This window comes from Emiliania huxleyi (assembly GCF_000372725.1).
Source record: "Emiliania huxleyi CCMP1516 chromosome Unknown EMIHUscaffold_176, whole genome shotgun sequence".
Classification (NCBI taxonomy): domain Eukaryota; phylum Haptophyta; order Isochrysidales; family Noelaerhabdaceae; genus Emiliania; species Emiliania huxleyi.
In genome coordinates, this window is record NW_005200824.1 from 180,983 (window position 1) to 198,648 (window position 17,666).

Sequence of the window (17,666 nt, forward strand, 5' to 3'; positions counted from 1 at the left end):
ACGCGCCGCGCGGGGGCACGCGGCGCGCTCGCATCGATTCGCCACTTCCAGCGTGAGGTCGTGTGTAAATAGCTTCAAAGGAGGACCAAAAGGGATCTCTCTCCGTTCTCCTAATGCCCTCAAACAGGGACCTTTGGCAAAGGGGCTGGGAATGCTGCGCCGTCTCGCCCCGCCACCCCCCGCGCCGCCCGCGCCCGTCCGCCGTTCGACGACCAATACCATTCATCGGGACGCGGGGGCTCTCGGCTACGGACGGCCTACGGGACCGGCCCCAGCTTCGGCTGAGGGCTGAGGTAGTGGTAGTGGTAGAGCGGCCCGACAAGCTGCCGAGCCCGAGGAAGGAGGTGGGGTCCTCACCCGCCGTCACCCCGGCGGCCCGCGCACGCACGCCGTCTGAGCCTAGCGCAGCGCGAACTCGCTCTGAGCCTAGCGCAGCGCGAGATTTGCGCAGCAACCCGGCCGGGCAACCCTTGAAAAAAAGTTATTTTTTCCTGTGAGAGAGGGCTCTAAATTCTTTTTCCTCGGGCAGACGCGATTTTCTGGCATACAATGTCGCTGCCTGCCACCGTCTCGCTCCGCACGGCGGTGCTCCTCCAGGTGCCCGCCATCGTCGCTCTCCTCGTGTGGCAGAGGCGGCGACTTCGTACGACGTCGGCCGGCAACGCAGCTCTGACGGCTAGCTCGGTCACGGTGAGGCACAGCGCCGCGATCGAGGCGGCCGCAAGGGTGAGCCGCGAGATACCGCTGCGATGCGCTCGGTCCACGGCCGTGGTCGTGATAGATATGCAGACCTTCTGCTGCGACCTCGAGCGCGGCGGCTGCTGGAGAGACGGCAGCAACCAGCCGTCCGACTACCTGCGGGAGACGCTCCCTGCCGTGGTCGACAACATCGCCACGCTGCTCGGCGCCGCGCGCCAGTCGTCGGTCGAGTGCATCTTCACGGTGATCGAGAGCCTGACCGCCGACGGGCGAGACCGCAGCCTCGACTACAAGGTGTCCGGCTTCAACGTGCCTCGCGGCTCGGAGGACGCGCAGGTGCTGGCCGCCCTGCAGCCCGCCGCCGACGAGATGGTGCTGCCAAAGTGCGGGCCGGCCGTGGTGGTCCCGGTCGCGCAACTCCTCTCTCTTAAGCTGACGGGCCGTCCACCTCCGCATAGGTGCTCCTCCTCCGTCTTCATCTCGACCAACCTGGCCTACAAGCTGCGCAACCTCGGCTGCGAGCAGGTGGTGCTCGTGGGCGGCCTCACCGACCAGTGCGTGGACTCCGCCGTCCGCGACGCGTGCGATCTCGGCGCGAGACGCACCCGAGATCGCCCGAGATCGCCCGAGATCGCCCGAGATCGCCCGAGATCGCCCGAGATCGCCGCCGAGATATGACCCGAGGTATGACCCGAGGGATGACCCGAGATAGGCTTCCTCGTCACGTGCGTCCCCGACTGCTGCTACACGCACTCGCGCGAGCGGCAGCTCGCGTCGCTGCGCCACAACCGCGGCTATTGCAGGCAGGTGCCGCTCACCGCCCTCCTCGCAGAGATGCGCGCCATGTCCATGACACGTCCATGACATGTCCGGGACATGTCTGTAGGTGCCGCTCACCGCCCTCCTCGCAGAGATGCGCGCCCTCGAGCTCGGAGGCGGCACGTCGCCGCCGCCAGAGGGGGCCGCGGCTGCGGCGGCGGTAGCGAATCCGGCGGCAGCGGCGGCGGCGGCGAGTGCGGCGGCGGCGGCGAGTGCGGCGGCGGCGCGCACCGCCGCGGCGCCGCGGCCGCCGCGCGAGTACGTCCGATTCGAAGTCGTCGACTTGAACGGCAAGGCGCTGTGCAAGACTGTGCCGGCGCGGCATGCGGGCGAGCGAGACGCCGGCCTTGCCCCCCGCCTCGCCCAAGGGGAGTGGCGCCTGCTTCACGAGGAAGGGGGAGCTGCGTCCCCAGGCGACGCTGTCTACCTGTACTACGGCGCCATCGGCCTTGGGGCAAACTCGGAGGTGCGCACCGTGCCTGCCGAGGTCGAGGCATGTCCAGGACACGTCCATGACATGTCCGGGACATGTCTTTAGGTGCTCACCGTGCCTGCCGAGGTCGAGGCGGCGGGCTACTCGGACATGTCCAGGACACGTCCACGACATGTCCGAGACACGCCCCACAGGTCGAGGCGGCGGGCTACTCGGACATGTCCAGGACACGTCCACGACATGTCCGAGACACGCCCCACAGGTCGAGGCGGCGGGCTACGCTAACTCGCGGCTGGTGCCTCGCTGGGAGACGGAGAGGCTGCTGCCGTGGGCCTCCTCCCCCTCCTCCCCCCCCTACCCCGCCACCTCCTCCTCCTCCGCCGCCGCCGCCGTCCCCTCCGCCTCCGCCTCCGCCACCTCCTCCTCCACCTCCCCAGAGGTGCGCGGTGGGCCAGCCGTCGCTGTGCGGCGCGTCTACTGCGAGCAGGAGCAGCCGGGCGGCGGGCTCAACGCCGCCCTCCCGCGCACGGCCTGCCGCCGCCGCTCGAGCCCTCCGCGGGCGCTGCGAGAAGGACTGCGGCTGACCGCGTGCCGTTGCGTGGTCAGGCGTGCCGCCGGCTGCTCGAGCAGCTCGAGGCGCACGGCGGCCGAGGGCTGCGGCTGCTCGCGGCGGCCGAGTACGAGTTCTGCCTCGCGACGCGGGACGGGCGCGGCGCCGTCCCTGGCCGAGGGCGACGGGGCGCGGGGACGGCACCACTTCCCACCAAGCGCGAGCGGTGCGTGCGAGCAGGTGGGAGCCGCTCTTCAGCGGCCCCGAGATCTTCGTCACGCTGCAGGCGGCGAAGGCGACCGCCCTGCCTTCACCTCCCCGTATCTCCCTCTATCTCCCCGTATCTCCCCGTATCTGCCCCGATCTGCCCGTATCTCCCGTATCTGCCCGTATCTCGAGCGTATCTCCCCGGATCTTCCCGTATCTCGTATCTCCCGGTATCTCCCGGCCCTGCCACCGCGCTCCGCCCACCAGGAGCCCGCGGGACTGAGTGGCGGGTCGATCTTGCAAAGGTGGCCGGCTTCTGCTACGCGCTCGAGGAGCAGCTCGAGGCGGCGGGCATCGACGTGCGCACCATGAACCCAGAGTACGGCGACGGCCAGCTCGAGATCACTGTCTCGCCCTCCTGGGGCGTCAGCGCTGCGGACGACGCCTCCACCTTTAAGACGGCGGTCAAGGAGGTGGCGATGCAGTTCGGCGCGACGGCCACCTTCATGACCAAGCCGTTCAGCCTGTCCGGCCCGGGCAACGGCGGCCACTTCAACTTTAGCCTGTGGGAGCCGGAGGGCGCGGAGGCTGCGAGCGGCGCGCTTGGCCGCGAGGGGGCTGAGCGAGGCCCTTGCCACGTCGGCAAAGGCGACGAGCGAGGCGGTGGCGGCGGCTTCTGCTCCGAGGGCCTGCGCAACGCCCTCCACGACGCGGCCGCCCCCGCCGGCCTCTCTCCGCTCGGACGCGCGTTCCTCGCGGGCATCCTGGCGCACGCCCCCGCCCTCGAGGCGCTGTGCTCGCCCACGGTGCCCTGTTATGCGCGGCACGGCAACTGGGCGCCGACGCACGCGACGTGCGGAGGGGGGTGGTGGGGTGGGGGGTGGGGGAAGGAGGAGAGGAGAGGAGAGGGGAGGGGAGCTGAGAAAGGAGGGGTGTAGAGAGGCGAGCGGCGGCGGCGCGGCGGCGGCTCCACACGCGGAGTACTCTGCAGGTGGGGGCTCGAGGACCGGCTGGCGGCGGTGCGGGTCAAGAAGGGCGGCTCGGGCAGGGAGTGCTACCTCGAGCTGCGCATGCCTTCCGCCTCGGCCAACGCCTACCTCGTCGTCGCTGCGCTCGTCGCCGCAGGCACGAGCGCGAGCGCCGCCGTGACATGCCGTTGCCGCCGCTCACCGCCACCTCGCAGTCACCGCCGCGCCACCTGCCCACTTGCCCCGCCGCTGCCACTTTGGTCCACGACCACGACACGTCCACGACACGTCCTCGACACGTCCACGACACGTCCACGACACGACTACCCTCTCCGCGCCCGCAGGCTTGGATGGGATGGAGCGGGGCTTGCAGCTCCCGCCGCCGCGCGACCCGTCGGGCAAGGGGAGAGGCGGCGCCTCCGCAAATGGCGGCGAGGCAGCGGCGAATGGCGGCGGCGAGGCGGCGGTGAATGGCAGCGGTGGCGAGGGCGGCGGTGGCGGCGTGGGCGGCGTGGGCGGTGGTGGCGCGGGCGGCGGCGGCGGCGTGGGCGGCGGCGGCGGCGCGGGCGCCGTGCCGCTGCCATCCTCTCTCGAGGACGCGCTCAAGGCGCTCGAGGCGGACGAGGACATGGTGCGCCGCCTCGGCCCCACGCTGGTCCGCTGGTTCGTGGGCGTCAAGAGGGGCGAGATGGCCGCTCTCGCCACCAAGGAGGCCGAGCTGCTGGAGGGCCTCCGGGACAGCCTCCAGGAGAGGGACAGGCAGCGCGGCGGTGCGGGGGGCGAGGCGGACGAGAAGGCGCTCGAGCTCGCGCGGCGAGAGGCGTGGCGGCACATGTACCTCGAATTCCTCTGAGGACCGCCGCGCCCTGAAGCTGCCGTCCACGTACTGCTTGCTCACCTCGCGCCACACACATCCTGCACCAGCACCCGCACCGAGATCGCTGTATGCGTCCCAATCTCTGGACTCGTCTGGCTGTCTGCGCACATGGCCACATGCATGCATGGCATGTGTCTGAGCAAAGTTCTAGAGCGCGCTGTGTCGGCGTGTACGACACGCGCGGATCACTGCCGCACTGAAATTCACTGGACACTGCGGTGTGCGCGCGTCTGGCTCTCCGGCAGACCTCTCGCTCCGTCCGCCGACTCCGTCTGTCTCTGCGACGTGCGAGGGCGCGGCCAAGCAGTGGCCATGCCGCTGGTGCCATGGATACTTTGTAGCTTTTGCAAAAGCGCACTGACACGACTCTTTAGTCACTCTGAACTCTCCACCTCCCCTACCCCTAGTGGCGGCACTGCTACTTGCAGTTGGCCAAGTTTACCTTCTTGCCGTACTTGCGATGAAGCTTGCCGAAAAGCTGCCGCTCCTTGCCCTCGTACTTGGCGAGCGCATCGTCCACCCCTCCCAGCTTCTCGGGCGCCCAGTCGGCATAGTACTCCACCAGGCATGGCCGATACTTGTTTGGGTAGAAGACCGCCGACGGGTCGGGGACGTCGATCACGCCCATCGCCTGCAGCTTGCCGACCACGTCGAGCAGCATCGGCAGCGCGGCGGGCAGAGTCATCATGATCAGGAAGAAGATCGGCCCCCACCGGATGCCCTTGCTCGGAGGCTCATCCTCGTCCTCGTCACCCTTCCTGCGCCGTCTCGGCTTCTCGTCGCCTCCACGCTGCTGCTGCTGCACCGGCACGTCCTCCCGAGGGCTGAGCCAGTCCGGTGCGCCGCCGCGCGCGCCACCGCTCTTGCCCTGACCACGCGCCATCGTCGCGTGCTGCAGCGAGATAGCCGGCGTGCCAAAAGTGGGTCTTCTGAAAAGAATTTTGGATGCTGTCGTAGTGTCCGTGTCCACTAGTTCCGAGTAGAGGGGGCGTTCTGCAGTTAAGGGGAAACCCGGTACACGGAGCCCTCTCGGAGAACTGTGTTTACTTTAAGGCCCTTTCCCTGCGAACGCGCACCCCCCCCTAGGGGTCAGGGCTCTCTAGCCCGTAGCCCTATCCCGATCATCCGGCCCGCTGGGTGCGCTTCTCAGCTCCCCGGCCCTGGATGTGAGGTTACTGACTGCACTCCAAGTGCTCCAAGTGCTCCAAGTCTTAGCGCACGAACACAGGATAGTCTCACACGTTCGGCCCTGTCGCCTGTCTGTGTTGTTGTGCTGTTGTTTGTCCTTTCAGGAGGAGATTTTTAGAAGCCAACAAGAAATGTGTCACACAGAGTGATTTGCGCTCGGCAGCTTGTCGACTACCAGCCGGAGCCGGAGTCGGAACCGTAGCCGAGATGGTCTTCGAGGGTGTCGAATATGTCATTCGCCTCGCTAGTGGAGCCGGTGCCGCATGAGTCGCGGTCGGAGGAGGAGTCGTCGGAGGAGCGGCCGGAGAACTCGCGCTTGTCGCGCCTGATGCGCTCTGCGCCGAAAATGGAGAACTCGCGCTTGTCGCGCCTGATGCGCTCTGCGACGCGTGTCGACGACTTCATCGCCCCTTGTAACCGACGAAATATTTCCGAGCACCGATGCTGCATGCGGTCTAAGGTGGACCGCGCCGCGTTCGCCGTTTTAAAGGCCGCGCCGAGTCGCGCCCAGCCGCCGAGCCGCCGGGCAAGGCCACCGACCGATCTACTCGAGTATAGTGAACATCCCATACATGCCTCAGCTCTATCTAGGCAGATACATACTGAGAAGGCAGGCATCGCAAAACACTTTCCTTCCCACTAAAATTTCCGATTTACCGGCGCCCAGTAGTGCGCCGGCACACCCTCTCCCTCTCGACTCAGCCTGCTAGCGCGCATGCTCTTGTCTTGCAGCTAGGGGAGCCTAGAACCTCTCCTGCCCGGCGTTCTCCTGCCCGGCAAGAACGCCAAGACACCCCGACCGACCGAGTCAGAGCCGCTGCCGCTTCGACGACGGCTGCCCGTCGGTCTTCGGGTCGACTTTGGCCGCCAGGTCTTTGATCTGCGCCTCCAGCGTCGTAGCGCACTTCTCATAATCCGAGATTGAGACGGCGAGCGACGAGACCTTGCCCTCCGTCTCAGAGATGGTGTCAATGAGGCGCCGCCGCTCCAGCTGGATCTCCGCGCTCTTGGCAATGTCAGAGTTCGAGTCGAGCGCGAGATGGACCGCCCGCTCCTTGAGCTCGTCGCGCCGCGTGTTGTACTTGCGCAGGTCGGAAGTGAAGTTCTTTTTGTCCTTGCGGCAGGTGGCCAGCTTCTCCTTGGCAAAGCTCAGCTCAGCCTCCGCCGACTTCATCAGCTGCTCGAGCTTGTGCGTGTCCTTCTCCTCCTTCTGCGCCGTGAAGGCAGCGGCGCGCTCCTCAAAGGCGCGGAAGGCCGGCGCCGTGATGGATTCCACGCGCGTCAGGCACTCGTCCGTGTCCTCGTGCAGCGCCTTGCACGCCTCCTTATACTCCTGCTTCTTCAGCCAGCACGCGTCGATCTTTGCGAGCTGCGTTTCTGGGATCTTGATCACCTTGGCACGCTCCGAGAGGGTGTCCTCCAGAGTCTGGCTCTTGCGCTTCTCCTTCTCCTCCTTTGACATGTACACCTGGCATGCAGGAGAGGATAGGGTCAGTACATGGCACCGGGAGGTCAGAGAGGGAGCGAGAGGCGAATATGCACACCACATACACTGGCTTGCCCTTGCGCTGTATGATCGCGCGCGAGATGCCTTGCTCCTCCTCCAGCCTCTCCACTGCCTTGACACGGTCGGTCGATTCGAGCTGCAGCAGCATGTTCCAGATCTTGCCGCCGAAAATGCCGTGCTGGACCTTGACGCCGAGTGCTGACTCGAACGCTGCCCGAATCGGGCCGGTGTGAGCCGAGCACTGCAGGTACGCGTTGTCGCCTCCGTTGATTGGCTTTGGCACCGGGCCGAGAGCGTCCGAGCGCAGCTCCAGCTCCTCTTCGACATTAGCCATTTCGGACAGCGTGTCGCCAAATCGGTCCTCCGGGCAGTTCCTTGAGCGCGACGCGTGTCAACAAATTCCAAACCTTTTGTAACCGACGATTTCCGAGCACGATGCTGCATGCGGTCTAAGGTGGACCGCCGCGTTCGCCGTTTTAAAGGCCGCGCCGCGCCGCCGAGCACCCAGCCGCCGAGCCGCCGAGCCGCCGAGCCGCCGAGCCGCCGAGCCGCCGGGCAAGCCGCCACCGACCGATCGACTCGGGTATTGAACTTCAACTTCCCCTCGCTCGAACCTGCCTCACTCAGCTCTAGCTAGGCATACAACAGGCATCGCAAAACACTCCTGCTTGAAGGCGTCGTGGCCACTTTCCGATTTACCCGGCGCCCAGTAGTGCGCCGGCACTCCAGCGTAGAGGGCGTGATACAATTGCCGGGCGGGGGCGACTTGGCGGTTCTCCGAGCCTTCCTTTGCGCCCTGAAACGACGAGCACCCGCGGTCACCTTCCTAGCTGGGACCCGGTCCGCCTCGCGATCCTCCGTGTATCAGACAGCGTCCCCTGCCTACCACGATGAGATGCCCTGCGATAAGACATGCTCCTCTCTCTCTTGTGCGCCCTCGCCAAATAAGCTGACGCCCAACACTCGCCTTTAACTTCAGATATTCATCGACGAGAACGCGATTCGCCGAAGCCGGCAAGACGCACCGGGCATGATTACGCGCAGCTCGAAGCGCCTGTGTACGACAGCGCAGTGCAAAGTGCAGCTCAAGGGCACGGACAGCTTTTTTGAGGTGCGCCATGTCGAGGTGGTCATCAAGTGCGAGAAGACGGGCAAGCTCTTCTACAACGAGGCCGACGCGAAGCTCCACAGCGAGGAGACAGGGCTGCAGGCCTTTGCCCAGGTCTCGCTCGAGGAGAAGGTGTGGGTCTGCACGGAGACGGGCAAGGTTTGCTTCAACGAGCAGCAGATGGCAATGCACAAGCGCTTTGTGCCCGAGGCGCAAACGTTCGACGAGTCCAACGTGGGCGAGCTGCGGACCAAGGAGCTGGCCGCGGCCGCCGCGGCCGCCGCCACGCCGGCCGAGATGGAGCCCGGTGAAGCGTGGCATTACCAGACGAACGAGTCGGACCTGCCTTGGGCTACGCAGATCCGTCGCCCAGAGGAAGAGACTTGGATAACCATCCAGCGTGTCTCCGCCGCGTACTCGCTCATGCCACACCAGGACCTCGTTGGGCGACTGAATGAGTCTGTGACGCATCTCTTTGGCCCGGGCGGCACCATCTGCGTTGACTTCAGAAACCTGAGCACGCAAGCTATGATGCTTGCCGTCGTCAGCCACCCCTGCTTCCCGCAAGTCAACGTCGCATTGCAAGGCGAAAGCGAGGATCTTGTGCGATTTCAGCTGGTTGCCTTCAACAGCTATGACAAGTCCAAGGCACTCGAAATCGCCCTCGGTGCAGTGCGGTTTGTTTGTACCAACGGCATGTACTTTCCTTCGTACCTGTTCGCGGCGCTCAAATTTGTCCACTACCGCCAGCACGATTGGACGACGCTCCACGCGCAGATCCAAGAGATGCTCGAGCACGCTGCGCCGCGGTGCAAGGGGCTGTGGCTCGCGATGAAGGGCCACGCCCTCACGGACGACGATCGCGAAGATTTTCGGGCCGCATTCTGTGATGAGGAGCTCATTCCCCTCAACCGTGCCATCGACGAAGCGTTTGACGACCGCGACGACGAGGCGAGCCTCTGGGACCTGTACAATGAATGCACGCATTACGCGACGCATTGCGTTCAGGGTGAGGAGGCCAGGCTGATCCACGAGCGTATCGCTGAGTACTTTTACCCGCAAGAGGAGGTAGAGGAGAAGCGCGACCCAACATTTGTCCTATCGCCATCGCCATCGCCGTCGTCGCCGTCGTCATCGCCTTGTGATGCTGATGGCGATGGCTCGCCTCGGTACTCCTCTGACGACTTGAACGACGCCAGCGACTCCAGCGGCGACGAGAGCCACGAAGAGTCTGGCGACGACGACGAGGAGGCATCTGAGGAGGCATCTGAGGAGGAAGACTGAGGAGGCCTGGCGGTAGACGAGCTATCGGGTCGGGGCGGCGTGGCTCGGGTCGAGATGGAGCTTGGAGGGCGGGGTGGGTGGGGTGTGGTGGGGCGGGCGCCAGTGGCAGTCGGATGACGGCTTTTGAGTAAGGATGACGAAGGAAGCCGTCGTCCGTGCCATGTCTGTCTGTGTCGGTGCCAGTGTGCCTCCTGTGCGGCGAGTACGCGAGGACTGGCAGAAGTTTCTGTACTGATGCCAGAGGATGATGAGTGATCACGCAGGCCCTCTCCTCTCACGCCTCCCGACCTTGTCACTACATATCGTCTCCGGCGGTGGTGCCCGCGCGCTAAAACAACAAAATTCCTAAGGACCGCCCGATGTTTTTCCGCAGGAAGTGTGCGTGCTTTGGCTTTGCCGCTGGGCAGGCCACGCGCCGCAAAGTCGAGGATGTGCACGCCCGTCATGTCGAGGAGCACGAGCCAGCGCCAGTTGGCAGCGGTCTGCAGCGGCGCCCCCCTCTCCGTCCGAATCAGTTCGAGCGGGGGCGTGCCGCGCTGGCTCGAGAGGCTCCAGACAGCGCCGTCGGCGGTGAGGGCGAGGCTGTGCGCGGCTCCAGCCGACACAGCGACGACGCGCCGCCCAGCGAAGGCCTCGACCTTCTTTGGCAGCAGATGGTTCTGCTGGTCGCCGTGGCCGAGCCGGCCACCGGCTCCAAAGCCCCAGCTCCAGACGCTGCCGTCGGCGGTGAGGGCGCGAGGTTGTGCGCGTCTCCCGCCGACACAGCGACGATGCGCTGGCCAGCCAACGCCTCGACCTTCTTCGGCAGCAGCTGGTTCTGTGTGTCCGTTTTATTTATTTATTTTAACACAGGATGAGATGGGCGGGGTGTTTCACGAGGAGGTAGAAAGTCGGGCGCGAGCGGGCGAGGTAGCGGCGAGGCGGCGGGAGGGTGACGGGCGAGGGGGGTGGCGGGTTGGATCACGAGGGCGAGGTAGCGGCGAGGCGGCGGGAGGGCGACGGGCGAGGGGGATGGCGGGTTGGATCACGAGGAGGCAGAAATTCGGGCGCGAGCGGTACAATATTTTTCTTTGGCATTAAAAGGCACACACCTTGAGAGAGAGAAGACACGGCAGCCCTTGAAAAAGAAATCCGAATTTTCCTCCGCGGCACGAACACAGGAGGAGATGGGTTTCGGCTGCCCGCCGGGTTCGAGCATTGGGATTGACGTCTCACGAGAGCTGCTCAGGCTGCGGCTTCAGTGCGCCACGCAGGATCAGCTGCGAGCTTCAGTCCCAGTCCCTCGCCAGTCCTGTCATGTCCGACGCGTGTGATTGCTCCTGGACTGCGTCTTGGCCGTGCCTTCCTCCGCATGTCAACATCCGACCGAGCGGCGGCGTGGTGGAGACGGACAGACCCTGGCTCACTCTCTTTGGGCGGAGTCTATCCAGCCGCGCCGCAGCTCAAGGCTTCGCGGCCGACGACGGCAGTCCCTGCTTCTCCTTCTGCTGCCATTTTATCAACGCCGCTGCCACCACACGTTTGTTTCCACCCTTCCCGCCTAGCTCTCCGCCGCCGTCACCTGCGGCGACGCCTCCGCTGTTCCGCGACAACCCACATCCCTACTTGGTCGCCGCTGGACGGCTTTCGGTGGCCTTTGTCGGCGCGTTGCTCTGCTTCGGCTTTATCCTCGCCCTGCTCGGCAGCCAACGACCACCTCCGTCACCCAAGGCCGTGCACGTGGCGGAGCCAGTCAGGCGACGGCTTCGTTTCGAGGATCAACCGGCGCCGTTCGTGATCCAGGTCGCCTCCGCGCATGCGCCGCCGCTGCCGGAGCCACCCTCGGTGGTGAGGCCCCCCCCACCGCCCTCGCCTCCACCCGGCGCTCAGACCCGCCGTGACGCCTGGTGCCGGCTGCTACGCACGCTGTGGAGTAGCCAGCCGCCGGTGACGGTGACGCCACTTGTGTGAGATCATGCATGGCATGCTGCATGTCGGAAGTGTAAGGCGACGTAAGGTAAACTTCTCCACGCACACGAGGTCTCTTACGGTTTGTTATAAAGTTATGTTACTTGAATGTACGTTATATAGAGAGACTCAATAGAGAGAAGGGGGTGGTGTCTCAAAGGTGCGAAAAGACACAACGATCAACGTCTACACGATATCTCTCTCGCCGGACTCCGCGCACACACGTACCACACTGTGGTCCTCCTGGCCACGCCGTCGCTGACGCTGACGCTGACGCTGACGCTGTGTGTGTGGGCGCCTGCTGGCCCTGCCGCCTGCGGCCGAAAAAGTGGAAGCGAGTCCAGCTGCGGCCCGTCCGTGCTCCCAGGGCGGCTGCGGCGCTGCGCCTCTGGCTGCGACGGGCTCCGCTGCTCTCGAGAGCCCGCGCTGCTTCGAGAAGTAGACTTGGAGCACCGCCACCAGAAGGGGAACAGCACACGAGCCCACCAGAATCCAGATCGAGTGACGAGTCCACATCTGCGACCCCATGTTTAGTTAGTTCGACGAGATGAGACTAAAAGGAAAAAGCAAAAAACGGGAGACAGGGCGGCGCGACGATCTGGCGCGCGCGCCAGGCTACAGCGTGTGCACTTGCGACTTGGAGCGGCTTTTGGAGAGGGCAGTGTTGCGTTTTCTGCACTTGCGCCCGATTTTCCCAGTACTGAAATTTAGTATGCATACTAGCTGCGTGCGAGGCCCCGACTCACAGATGCCATGAGGGCAATCAATCCGAGCCGCCCTCTCTCCCCCTAGGAAGTGTACACAGTGCCGCCGGAGCACAGCTCTCGCCTCTCGGCGACGCGCTGGGCGTGCTGTGGACGGGAACTGGTTATGTTCACGCGGCTTGCACCCAGTTCCTCGGGTACCACCCAACTTCGCCCGTGCGGCAGTTCCTCACCGTCAGCAGTCGCGCGCCTTCCTCAACCACCTCCACTTGCGTGCCTCGGCGTGCGGCGGGAAGCATTGCTGGCCCGTTGAGGCTGAGGCTGGTTCTCGATAGATGCCCAATCCAGAGCGCTGGCGCCTCGCGCCGCTCGGCTAACCCTCGACGCGTCAGCCGCGCCCTCTCGTGCGCCTCAGACTCGAGCGCCTCCAGCGAATGGGCGAGTGATGAGCGACGCCGAGCGTCCACCCACATATCCGCGTAGAGCACCAGCGTCGCGCATCCGCTTGCCACGGCACACCACTTGCTCACCTCGCCCTTCCTGTCAGCGCAGAGAACGCGAGCTAGCAACGAGGCCATGTTTCTCCAAGGTTCGCTTGAGCGTGTCGTTCCGCTTCGGTGCCACCGGCACTCCCTGGATGGATGGGCCAGATGATGAAGAAAACGTGGTTCCTGCGGATTGAATAAGAACCCGTCTGGCGAGGCACTGTCGGGGTTTTTAGTCTGACCGAGTCAACCCGAGCCAACAATACACCTAACACCGAGACCTTCGAGCAGCGTTCAGCTGTTCCCGCAGAGCTGGAAGTACCTCGCCAGGGAGGCGTGACGGGGGGACGACACATTGCGACGCCGGGGCTCCTCTTTTCGTGCCCCGCTGCGCCTCCTCAAGGCCCTCCCGAGCGCAGCGTGTCGCGCTCGCACTGTTGCTTTTGGAACTATGTGCAACGCGTTCCAGTCCGAGGCCCCTCGCACCAAGCGCTCGCCCGCCACTTCCTTCGTCGGCCGTTTCGAGGCGAACGCGGAGCTGCTGGGCGAGGTGTGCCGTGGCGATGGCGGCCAGAGGACCAACCGGCGTCGCAGGATCAACCGAACCTCCCCTGCCTCAGGAGCGGCTCTATAGCTGGCTGACGGCGGATGCCAGCGAGGAGGCGACCCTCTCGTACGCCGAGATGCGGGCCCGCTGCCGGGCTGTCTGTGTGGCGCTCCGGCGGCGTTGGGGCGCGAGCACAAACGACCGGCTTATGCTGGTGTATGCGCCCGGCCTCGAGCTGCTGGTGGCCTTCTTCGGGTGCCAGTATGCGGCGGTGATCGCTGTGCCCTACTACCCTCCCGTCCTCCCGCTCACGCCCCTCCCGTCGGTCGGCGCCAAGCGGCTGCTGGCCGACGGGCTCGCAAAGGTCAAGCGGATTGCCGAGTCGTGCACACCGCACGCCTTCCTGTCGACGCGGACGTACGTGCGCGCCTCGTGGCTGGCCAGCAAGCTCGTGCGCGAGGCCGAGTGCAGCTGGCCGCCCGAGTGGACCTGGCGCTGCACCGATGAGGCTCGCACCACCCAGCCCCGCAGCCTCGCGCCTCGCTCTCTCCTCCGCCCTGTCCCTTCCACCCTCTCCCACTCCACAGTCCAAACCCCTCCCCCTCCGCCCCACCCCCTCGCTCCTCCCTCTCGGCAGGTCTCCCCCCGCCTCGGCCGCGGCGACGCCGACTGGCTCAGCGAATGGCTGCCCGGCCGCTGCGAGCCGTCGCCGCGCGACGAGGTCTCCTTCCTGCAGTACACCTCAACCTAACCCTTACCCTAACCCTAACCCTACCCCTACCCCTACCCCTAGGTCTCCTTCCTGCAGTACACCTCCGGCTCCACCGGCCACCCGAAGGGCGTCGCCATCGGCACGCGCAACTTGCTCGCCAACGTGAGACACTTCCGAGACATTTCCGAGACGCTTCCCCCACCCCTCCCTGCCCCTCCTCCGTCTGCTCGCCCTGCCCGCCCCCCACGCTGCACCCCCGCCACACCGCCGATCGATGCCCCAACGCCCCGCCCCCTTCCCCCCCGTTCACGCCCACGCCTGCGGAGCGGCGCCGGCACGCCCACGCCTTGCGTCCGCAGGTGCTTGCCATGTCCTACTCTTCCACCACCACAAACAGCTTCCCCCCGCCGGGCTCCCGCATCGCCATGGTCTCGTGGCTGCCGCAGTACCACGACTTTGGGCTCATCGCGGGCTCCCTCTCGACGGCGATGCAGGGCTACCGCTCCGACCTCCTCTCCCCCTTCACCTTCATCAAGCACCCCATGTCTTGGCTCCTCGCCATCTCGCGCCTCCAGCACTCGCACCTCGTCATCTCGCCGTCGCCAAACTTTGGCTTCGCCCTCTGCACGCGCCGCGCAAAGCCGCACCACATCGCGAAGCTGCAGCTCTCGCACTGGAAGGCGGCCTTCAACGGCGCCGAGCCCATCCGCACGCGCACGCTCGCCGACTTCGACGCAAAGTTCGCGCCGTGCGGGTGGCACCCCTCCTCGTGGGCATGCCTCTACGGCCTCGCCGAGACGTGTGTGTACGGCTGCGGCGTCGCCGAGCCTCCCGTCGTCCTCGAGGTGCCCCGCTCACGGCTCGGCCCGGGCGACGCGCCGATGCCGCTGCAGCCGGGCGACGACAACCTGATCGAGTTCCCCGGCTGCTTCGTCGAGGAGGCGGCGCTCACCGGGCAGCGCTTCGCGATCTCGCACCCTGAGACGGGGCTGCCGCTGCCGGACGGAGTGGTTGGCGAGGTCCGGATCCGAGGCGCGAGCGTCGCCCTCGGCTACTGGCAGCAGCCGGAGCTGAGCGAGCAGACCTTCCGCACGCCCCTCGCCCTGCCCGCGCCGCCCTCCGCGCTGAGAGAGGAGAAGGGCGCGGCCGTGGGCGAGCGGGGCAGCGGCGGCGGCGGCGGCGGCGGCGGCAGCGGCGGCGGCGGCGGCGGTGGTGGCGGGGAGCTGCCTCCGTGCGGAAAGGGTGAGCCGTTCCTTTGCACGGGCGACCTCGGCTTCGTGTGGGAGTCGCGGCTGTACATCGTCGGCCGCATCAAGGACATCCTCTGCATCCGCGGCCGCACGCTGCACGCGCACGACATCGAGACGTGTGCGGAGGCAGCCCACACTGCGATGCGACCCGGCTGCTGCGCCGCGCTGCCGGTGGTTCCGCCGGACACGGGGCAGGACACGGACGGCGAGGCGCTCGTTCTCGTGGCCGAACTCAAGCCCGAGGCGGAGAAGGCGGCTGCCGCGGGCGGCGGCGCGGCGATCGCCGAGGCGGTTCGCGACGGGGTGCGCGAGGCGGAGGGCGTCAAGGCGTACGCGGTGGTGCTGCTCCGCGCGCGCACCATCCTCAAGACAACCTCGGGCAAGCTGCGCCGCCGCGAGCTCCGCCTTGCATACGCCGAGCTCGACGACGCGGTGCGCGCCGCCGCAGCCGCCGCCGCCGACGGCCGCAAGGCGGAGCCGGCGCAAAAGCTGCGCGTGCCGCTCGACGCCGTGCTCCACTTTTGGCGCGACGCCGGCAAGCCGGCGCGCAAGGCTGCCGAGCCGGACGCGGAGCCCGACCCGGCCGCGGGCGGCGGGTTGGCCGTGTCCTTGCAGGAAGGTTCCGAGAAGGTTCAGCTGCCCGTGAGGAGTGTGCCGAGGAACGACTCGGAGCTGAGCGCGCTCGGCACAGCGCGCGGCTCCGAGCCGTCGCGAGAGCCGTCGCGCGGCGACGCTGCCGGCAAGGCGGAGGCGGAGCTGGACGACGCCGGCGGGGGAGGGCCGTCGGCGACGGAGCAGCTGGGCTCAGGCGCGGAGCTCGACTCTCTCGACGGTGAGAGGCGCGAGGCGGGGCGGGAGATGATGCTCGCCGCCGCCGAGGGCGCCGCCGAGGACGGCTGCTCCCCCGGCATGGGCTGGGCGCTCCGCCGCACGTACCTGCTCGCGTGGGGCCTGCACATCCCCGCGGACGACTCTCTGCACGCCACGTCGGCGCCGGCTGGAGGCGAGCCCGGCGCCCGGCTCCCGATGCTGCGCAGCTGCCCGCCGCACGCATGTGGGGAAGGGTCCGTGTTCACAGTCGGTGTTCCCACCGCTAGGTCGCGCGTCCGGCTCCGAGCTGGGCAGTTGCGTCGAGGGCTTGGCCGAGCTGCTGCACGGCTGCAATCTATCGGGCTCGGTGGCCGCCGCCGGCGCGTGGTTCGAGGAGCAGGGCTTGGACACGGTGGCGGAGCTCAAAAAGGCGCGGATGGAGGCTGACTTTGTGGCGGCGCTTCAGCTGAAGCCTGGCAAGGAGCGAGTCCTCCTCGCGGACATCGACTCCTTCTACTAGTCAAACTAGCGGCGAGGCCCGCGCCCTGCCCGCGGCTCCGGATGTGGCACATTAAATGTGGTCGCAATGTGGTTGGCCGTGCTTGCCTAGTGCTCCGGGCTCCGGCTCTCCGCGCGAGATGCGGGCGAGAGAGTACACGCGGCGCTATACGCGCCGGCCCTCCCTCTAGTACCACCGCTCTACACACATGTCTTTGTTCATATGAATCGCGGCATCGGGGTACACAACACAGCCGTACCGATCTTACCGCTCTGTGGTGATGCGCATGAGTCTCTCACTTCGGGCTGTGTGGTGTGTCTCTCACAGCCGAGGGATGTGTTGTCCAAGCATGTTCATACGCTCGAGATACGATTCTCTGTGTGTGTGTGGATACAGTATATACATGTTTATCATATTGTGAAAATTGATTTTTTGTCATGTGTTGTGAATCTTGAGACTTGATTCTTGATGGACTTGACTCTTGAGCACCGTGTAAAGGACGTCTCGCCATCATCCATCTCGCCTCTCGCGGTCGCGTCACGCCTTCCCTCGTCGTGCCGCGAGTAGGCGCGTGAGTGATGGCCCTGCCACCAGGTACACGGCTACACCTCGGGACGCCGTGATGAGACGGATAGAGCCGCCCCGCGGGAGCAAAAGCCGCCTCGCGCGCCTCAGCCCGCCGGGCCCCTCGGCGGCCAGTGTGGGGTGGATACGGCGGTGATAAACCCCCTGACAGCAGCGCCTCACGGCGTGGGCTGCGAGGTCACTCGGGGTGACCCAGGGGCTGGCGGGGGAGCAATCTCCCGCCGGAGCAGCGGGTGAGATTCCCGCTACTCGCTCGAGTTTGAGGTGCGCCGCGCCTCGCCTGTGCTGCCTTCCCGGCTGCCCCAGCCGCCCTCACCGTCCTCATCCCCTCCCCCACACCCCCTCCCCCTCAGGCTAGGCCCTCGCCACCGCCGCTGCCGCGGTCTCCGCCACAGTCGCCGCCGTTTCCCTCCCCCCCACCCCCTCCGACGCCGTCGCCTCCGCTGCTCCCGCCACCACCGCCGGCCGCCTCAGCTCTCCCTCGCCC

At 66.4% G+C, this 17,666-nt stretch overlaps 7 protein-coding genes across 7 annotated transcripts in view; 4 read left to right on the top strand and 3 right to left on the bottom strand.

The window, feature by feature from the left end:
• Nucleotides 1–801: 801 nt before the first annotated feature.
• EMIHUDRAFT_57493 (hypothetical protein) lies at nucleotides 802–1,509 on the top strand (the record flags this gene model as incomplete). The annotated part of the gene is made up of 3 exons (XM_005783852.1): nucleotides 802–1,082; nucleotides 1,158–1,269; nucleotides 1,408–1,509. Coding segments are annotated over 3 exons (495 nt in total), but the record flags the coding sequence as incomplete, so codon positions are not given.
• Nucleotides 1,510–3,775: 2,266 nt separating this feature from the next.
• EMIHUDRAFT_442224 (hypothetical protein) lies at nucleotides 3,776–4,905 on the top strand (the record flags this gene model as incomplete). The annotated part of the gene is made up of 2 exons (XM_005783853.1): nucleotides 3,776–3,833; nucleotides 4,021–4,905. Coding segments are annotated over 2 exons (584 nt in total), but the record flags the coding sequence as incomplete, so codon positions are not given.
• A 66-nt stretch (nucleotides 4,906–4,971) lies between these two features.
• EMIHUDRAFT_231881 (hypothetical protein) lies at nucleotides 4,972–5,436 on the bottom strand (the record flags this gene model as incomplete). The annotated part of the gene is made up of 1 exon (XM_005783854.1): nucleotides 4,972–5,436. The coding sequence occupies one exon, from the start codon at nucleotides 5,434–5,436 to the stop codon at nucleotides 4,972–4,974; it is 465 nt and encodes a 154-aa protein (XP_005783911.1).
• Nucleotides 5,437–6,549: 1,113 nt separating this feature from the next.
• On the bottom strand, nucleotides 6,550–7,582 carry EMIHUDRAFT_231883 (hypothetical protein; the record flags this gene model as incomplete). Its single annotated transcript, XM_005783855.1, has 2 exons — nucleotides 6,550–7,209; nucleotides 7,286–7,582. The coding sequence occupies 2 exons, from the start codon at nucleotides 7,580–7,582 to the stop codon at nucleotides 6,550–6,552; spliced, it is 957 nt and encodes a 318-aa protein (XP_005783912.1).
• Nucleotides 7,583–10,877: 3,295 nt separating this feature from the next.
• Nucleotides 10,878–11,646, top strand: EMIHUDRAFT_364997 (hypothetical protein). The gene has a single exon (XM_005783856.1). The coding sequence runs from the start codon at nucleotides 10,937–10,939 to the stop codon at nucleotides 11,588–11,590; it is 654 nt and encodes a 217-aa protein (XP_005783913.1). The 5' UTR covers nucleotides 10,878–10,936; the 3' UTR covers nucleotides 11,591–11,646.
• A 1,521-nt stretch (nucleotides 11,647–13,167) lies between these two features.
• Nucleotides 13,168–17,027, top strand: EMIHUDRAFT_442226 (hypothetical protein). The gene is made up of 6 exons (XM_005783857.1): nucleotides 13,168–13,326; nucleotides 13,397–13,831; nucleotides 13,961–14,044; nucleotides 14,117–14,197; nucleotides 14,395–16,288; nucleotides 16,383–17,027. Exons 1-6 carry the CDS (start codon nucleotides 13,228–13,230, stop codon nucleotides 16,613–16,615), a joined length of 2,826 nt encoding a protein of 941 aa, XP_005783914.1. The 5' UTR covers nucleotides 13,168–13,227; the 3' UTR covers nucleotides 16,616–17,027.
• Nucleotides 17,028–17,074: 47 nt separating this feature from the next.
• The window catches only part of EMIHUDRAFT_442227 (hypothetical protein), a 3,947-nt gene continuing 3,355 nt past the window's right edge, over nucleotides 17,075–17,666 (bottom strand). The window contains exon 2 of the mRNA XM_005783858.1: nucleotides 17,075–17,095. The gene's annotated coding sequence lies outside the window, so the exon portion shown is untranslated. The remainder of the gene's footprint in view (nucleotides 17,096–17,666) is intronic.